Source organism: Condylura cristata, unplaced genomic scaffold (assembly GCF_000260355.1).
Source record: "Condylura cristata isolate star-nosed mole 26May11 unplaced genomic scaffold, ConCri1.0 scaffold00004, whole genome shotgun sequence".
In the NCBI taxonomy this organism is placed as follows: Eukaryota; Metazoa; Chordata; class Mammalia; order Eulipotyphla; family Talpidae; genus Condylura; species Condylura cristata.
In genome coordinates this window covers 12,271,131-12,278,104 of record NW_004567105.1, presented here as the reverse complement: position 1 = coordinate 12,278,104, position 6,974 = coordinate 12,271,131, and the positions used below count along the sequence as shown (strand labels likewise).

The 6,974-nt window shown below is 31.8% G+C and overlaps 1 protein-coding gene across 1 annotated transcript in view; it reads right to left on the bottom strand.

The window, feature by feature from the left end:
- Positions 1 to 682: 682 nt before the first annotated feature.
- The window catches only part of UHRF1BP1L (UHRF1 binding protein 1-like), a 55,475-nt gene continuing 49,183 nt past the window's right edge, over positions 683 to 6,974 (bottom strand). Inside the window, exons 18-21 of the mRNA XM_004675769.2 lie at positions 5,085 to 5,338; positions 4,646 to 4,751; positions 3,401 to 3,591; positions 683 to 1,269 (exon numbers count right to left, since the gene is read on the bottom strand). Coding sequence (XP_004675826.1) covers positions 1,150 to 1,269; positions 3,401 to 3,591; positions 4,646 to 4,751; positions 5,085 to 5,338 — 671 coding nt within the window. The 3' untranslated portion in view covers positions 683 to 1,149. The remainder of the gene's footprint in view (positions 1,270 to 3,400; positions 3,592 to 4,645; positions 4,752 to 5,084; positions 5,339 to 6,974) is intronic.

Below are 6,974 nucleotides of genomic sequence, written 5' to 3'. Positions count from 1 at the left end.
AAATATATTTAAAATCTTTAAAAGCCTGTCTTTTAGACACTCACATACTCTTATAATTTATAATTGAGATTCTCTCATGTTGGTTTCATTCTTATCAATCCCTAGAAAATAGAATTCTAAATTTTCCAATTATTCTCAATATACAAGATTCCATATATGTCACATAGAGCTTTAATCAAAACTACCTTTATAAATTTAATATGTGCAAACATCTACTTATATGATACAAGGATGGTATGAAATTGTTTCATGTATGTGAAAGGAAATTCTCTGAAAACACTCCCCTCCTTGAATAGAGGAAAGATGAAGTTAAGGAAATAATATAAACAGTATTAATGAAAAATTCTTAAAATTACAAATGCTGCCAAATTTCACAGGATAGGTAAATTACTCTTTCACTTGTAATAAATGTTTAAAGGAATGTACAAGTAATGCTTTTTAAATCAGTTGGCCATATACTCTTAATTTTTCTTTTTTATAGTTTGTGCTTTTTATTTTTACACTTGTACCATCTTTTCACTAAAATTATAGCTTCAATTTACACACTTTACCCATCATTTAAAATAATTTATCCCCCCACATTCCCAAGTTACTTTTAAGTTCATTAGGGTGATGATTTTCCAAAATATTCAAACCCAGCAATTACGTAATTTACTTTATACAATAATTAAATAATTCTAGATTTAAGTACATAATTTTAATGACATTTAAAATATTAGCCTCCTGCTATTTTGAATGAGTCCTAAAAGCATTTGTCTGTAAATAACAGTAAATTATTAATGAGCAATTATAAATTAACCCAGCAACCTAGAGGACACAATAGGTTTCCACTTCTTATTTGAAAATGTGATATCAAAATTATGAAACGACATCCTATTTTTACTAGGCATGTACTTATTTTACAATATGTGCTGAATTTCCCATAATACAACAGCAGTTTAAAAGAGGGTTAAATGACAAAATACAAAACAACCAAAAGATTGTAATGTCTGTACCTAAAACTTTCAAAACCATCTTTGGAATAGTCACTTCATTCCATTCCATTCCACTTTATTGTCTTTTCATGAAAAAGAAAGTCTTGTACTAATTAAAAAACGTAACACCTTCCTAGGCGGGAGCTATGATTTGAGTTTTTGACTGCCATTCTTGCTATTCAGCTGTCATCTTCTTTATGTGATGAAGAAGAGCATCTTTTTCCAAGTGAGCCTCTACAAGAGCCATTTTAGCTTTAGCCAATTCTTGTTTAAGATATTCATTCTCCTCCATGAGCTGCAAAAATTTAGAAAAATTTAGAGAATTTAATAATTTTCAGAAAATAGAGACTATATAGTACTTGAAGATTTACACTTGGGACAGTAAAAATACATTATCAGTTAGGATGCACTTAAGCTGAAAATTGTTTTCAGAAGCTATTTGGAAACACATGGCAAACATTTTAATATGTTAATTTCTGACACAGCAGTTCAAGACAGTTAACTCCTAATTTCCAGATTTATATACTGAATCTGATTAATCTCAATTTCCCTGGACCTCTCGTGGCTTTAGACACTGTTAATCTTACCTCTCTTTCCTAAGTCTTTCTCCTTTTTAGTCATCTTTGCTATAGCTTTTTATCTTTCAGCCTCTCTACCAAGCATATTTCCTGATGCTATCTGCTGTTCAAGAATACTTATATTTTTGTAAACAACTTAAATACTCAAAATAGATAACTGGACAAAAAAGATATGGCATATATGTAAAATGGAATACTATTCAGCCATCAAAACAAAAACTCATGCCATTTGCAGCAACATAGATGGAGCAAGAAGGGATTATGCTCAGCAACAACTTAGAAGGAAAATATCAAATTTCACTTATAGAAAGAATATAGGGAAACCAAACAAGGGGTTAGGAAAACAAAACTAGCAGGCAAAAGATAAATAGGAGACAGTCTGCAAGGGTGGGGGAAGGAGAGTTATAAGAATAGGGGAGCAAAGAGCACAAGAGACTATGATGATGGTTCACGGGTGACTTGGTGGTGGGAATTCTATGGGGGTTACACCTGAGAGGAACAACAAAGTTAAAAGAAGATATATAAATGAAAAATTTAAAAAATAAATAAGAACACTTATATTTTTACCCCATAGTTGGTTGCCTTGTCTCTTGAGTTACTCCCTTAGATGATCTCATCTTTTTCCAGGATTCCAACTATCATATATAGCCTGACGAGGCAGAAAACTTTATTCTGTGCTCCACATCATGGTGTCACCATGATGGCAATCAGTCTCCCTTCCCCTTGATTAAGATTAGTTTTAGCATTTTATCATCCTGAAACTTTTTTTAACCCCTTATTATAAAAAGATGATAAAATCGAGCTCTCCCTGGTAGCGCAAGGGGTTAAAGCACTGCATTATGAAGCTCTCTGAAGCCACTGCAGCATGAGTTCAACCCCCGCCAGGGTGCTGACCCACATGGTGTGGCTGCCCTCTCCTGACCCTACTGCTGCTCCGTTCAGCAGTGTATTTCAGTAGATCCGGCTGTTCTGTTCCCCACTCTGTCTTTGGTGAATCCTCTCACCCACTACACCTCTGGCCGGTACCCCAGAGGTGTGTAAACATAAATAAATAAATCTTTTTAAAAGATGATAAAATTAACGCATTTCTCCTAAGAAAAATATATTTACAGAATGAGCTTCTCAACAGATAGGTTGGTATGCTATTCAACCCTCGATCACCAAAAAATTATTTATTGAACAGAAGAGTAAACTCATTCTGTGGTCCCAACATAGAGAACTAAAGTCCTGTTGAATATTTTGTTAATTTATAATAGCAAATAAGTAATTCAAAAATTAAAAGAAATATTCTTGTCATTAAAAATAAACATGAATTATATGTAGAATATAGGAAAACATTTATTTAAAAAGATTATATATTATAAATAATTATGTGGAAGAGTCCAAGTGGACACATTTAAAAATACTGATAGCACTGCAGATGATAATGTATTTAATTTGTTTTGAAACATTTTAAGCTGTTTTAAAACATTTTTTCCAATGTTCTAAAATAGATTTTTGCAACTTAAAAATAAGACATCAAAATGAGTATTTCTTCCAGGAAGACTTTCCTGATTCTAAGAACATTTAATCCACTATCTTTCCACTAGACTACAACCTCTGTGAAGTCTGAGAATATCCCTATTTGCTCAACACTATATCCATAGTGTCTAACACAGTGACTGGGCATAGAAAAAATATTCTATTTATTTAAATAACTACTTGATTTAAATATTATTTAAATATTGGGCAAAAATGATATGTCCAATAAACATAATTTAAATAACTAAGTCAATGATGTTTTAACTGACATCAAATATTTTAACTGCTAAAACTGAATAAATGTGAGTGAATTTGTTTTCCCATTACCTGTTCTCTAGTGATGTCAAAGGAAGACTCAGGAAAATTAGGTGACTGAGAAGGACACAGGACGTCTGTACTGGTTTGAGTGGCCTGGGTAACACCGCATTGTTTCTTTAGATCATATTTTCCACTGGTTAGCAGCACTGAATCATTTTTGACATCTTTGAAATCATTTCCAGTGTTAAGCATCTGAGAATCTGATCAAACAAATAAAATACTCAGGCAACATTTCTAAAAACTTGATAAAAAAGGGAGAAAACCATTTTTTAAAACCGAAAGCATGTTATTAAAAGCGTTATTAAAATAAAAAAACCTTTAGATTGAGGGGGAAAAAAGCAATTACTGAAATCAGAAATGAAAGACAGGACATTTTATCAATTTCGCATAAATTTAAGGACAAACCATAAGGCATACTATGAACTACATGTCAATAAATTAGGTATTTTAAGAGGTCAGAAGTTTCCTAGAAAAACACAAACTATCAAAATGGACTGCAAAAGAAGAAATAACCTTTACTGGGTTTTTAAAAAATGAATCAGTAATCAAAAAGCAATCACAAAGAAACTCCCAGGTTCAGATGATTTCAGTGATAAATTCTATTATTGTAATCATTCTAAACATTTAAAAACGATTTTTTTATAAACGCTTCCAAAAAAAAAAGAAGGCACATATCTTGTTTCTTTTTCTAAAGCTGCTATTACCTATTCCAAAACCAGACAAATCAACAGAAAAGTAAAATCAATATGCTTATGAAAATGGACACAAAAATTCTCTAACACTAAACCCAGAAAATACACCAGGGCTAAAGACCTAAGCTGTCCTCTCAATCTGAGCTTTAATTCGTAATGAAGTCAACATTTTCATCTCTGTTGGTCTGACTCTTATGTTGCTCCAGTTGGTCCCAAATTCCAGAAAAGACTCATAAGAATTCTCCAGAAACTGCTCTAACTTAGCAACAGTCATCTTTTTTCATGGGTTTATGAGTGCAGATTTTTCTGTTTTTGTCTTTTAGTTTGCTTTGTTTCATTCAAAACAGATTTGTAAAACAGGGACATAATTAAATGTAAAGGAATTATTTCTGGGGTAGAGGTCCGTATGTAAATGATATTTTAATACAATGTACTTAAAACGTCCCTCAATCATCTACTATTACATAAGGACATACAAATAGCAAATATGAGTAAAAAGAGACAATTTGCATGCAAATAATTCATATCAAATTTCCTTCAATATTGTTTTCCACACAAATACCTCTGATGTGAAAAGAGCCATCATCATTTCTCTCTACCATAAGATGATCAATATGAACAGTGACAGGAGATGGTCCAGGAGGTGCTGTACTACTGTGACTGTCATCCTGCAGGAAAGAGAAATGCCACAGACATGTGATTAAAGTAAATGACACTAAAATAATCATCTTAATGACATTATTTTGTTGCTAGTCATTTTTAATGACTCACAAATATATTCTACATGCTATAGTTGATAAAGTGAGAACTACCTGTTCTAGTTTAACAGTTTCTCATTTCTAAAATCACTACCTCATCTACCAAAGGCCAATCCATTCATTATAACACATGCTGATAAAAATATATATAATACAGAAAAGTCATATATTTAGACATGAATTAAAGTCCTCGTAGATAAATTGAACAATTATAACATCAAAATATAAAAACACTCAACATACTTTCAAATTTATTTTTGTGTTAGAAACTTGTATCTTCATTGGCATCACTGTTGCAACAGTTTCATCTTCAAAAAAATGTTGAAGATTCATAAGAGAAGATGTAAGAAACTCTGTACTAAAGTTTTTTATGTGGCATTGCAGAAATCCATTTTTTTCTGCAAGCAAAGAATGTATCACAGCACCAGGTCCACTTTCAAATCTCAGAGTAATCTCAGGAGAAGATTTGGAAGTAATTACAACTTTATGATCTGAACCTATGGAAAAAGAACACATAAAAATCGTAACTCTGTGCACTATTCAAAAATATCACTATTGACTATGTCATTAAGAGGTCACTATCACTTTGTGTATTACAACAATAATAGAACTCATATTTACCCCAGCTTAAATGGTAATTACAGTACACATGTGAGGTCATGTGCAACTAATTTGAATTTTTACATACAACCTATAGAGCATAATGTTCACTTGCCTATATTTTTCTATACAATTACTTTTCTTGGAAACAAGAAAAAGCATGACAAAATGTAACTAATATGATGTATACCTCAGGTAATTACAATGTGCCTGATTGTGTGCCTACAAATATGTTTGCAATATAATGGACAGACAGCTGTAACAAGAAACAGTCAAGGCCTTTAAAGTTTTTTTTTAAGCCATTTATGAGGAAGTGACAAAAGCCTTCTGTTTTACAGCTTCTTCAGTAAAAGTAGTACTTTAAATAATTAGAAAATAGTACTTTAAATAATTAGAAAATAATCAAAATGTTTCTATTCAATCTTAAAACTGAATTTATAGAGCATATACATATACACATATAGGGCTGGACTTATTAAAAAAAGAATCTGAGGTGCTTACATTTATTAACATTTTAATAAAACACCTACAGAATTATCTAACCTTAAAAAAATAAAAAGTCCTAGGGTAACTACTGACATAAGCAGGTTCTCATGATAATGATATTATGTACTTTACAGTATCTTGCTTCAAAATGAGTAAGAGTCAACATCCACATGTATAAACAGATGAAACTTAAGGAATGGGTAAAAGGCAAAATGTAAAAACAGATAGTAGTAAGGTTAATAACTCAAATATATTACTTAAATATCTATACCAAAAATGAGCTTCCTAGCAGCAAAGAGAAAAATGCAATCAGCTTCACAATCTATAGAATCTGTGAGCCAAAAAAGACCTCTCCACAGAAAACAAACTATTTTTTCTACAAAGGTAAAGCTGTTTCAATTGAGATATCTGATCAATGGGTCAATCTCAATAATTCAAAACAGAATGATGTTTATTTTCCCTCAACATAGATGTAAATATATTCATCTGTCTCAGGGAAGTCAAGTGAATACATATTCAAGAAGGGGAAGCCACATATATTTATGCATCAAGAAAGATGTGTACACAACTGAAAGTGGAGAACTGATTTTAAAACTTATTTCAGGTGCTGAATGATAGTAAATATTGATCCTACTATTAATATTCAAAATAAATAATACTATGAATACAATGAGAATCCAAATAAAATCCCAAAGAACTCTTTAAACATTGAAGAACTCAAGATTTCTCTTAAGAGAAGATAAAAGAAACAGCCACAGATTGATAGTGGTTAGTGTTCTTACCTATATCAGAAAACCTGTGGAGTTAACTTGCTTTTTCAACAACAGTGAAAAACAATTTGACAAATGTAATTTTTTTTTCATTTTTATCTGTCTTTCTACATACTTTTATCTCTCTCTCCTCTCTCTCTCTCTCTCTCTCTCTCTCTCTCTCTCTCTCTCTCTCTCTCTCTCTCTCTCTCTCCCTCTCACCTACCAACCTAAGAGGTAGAATCAACATTCCTTCTAGGTGTTTACAGCAGCACACTTTCTCTGGCTCTGGACTAGT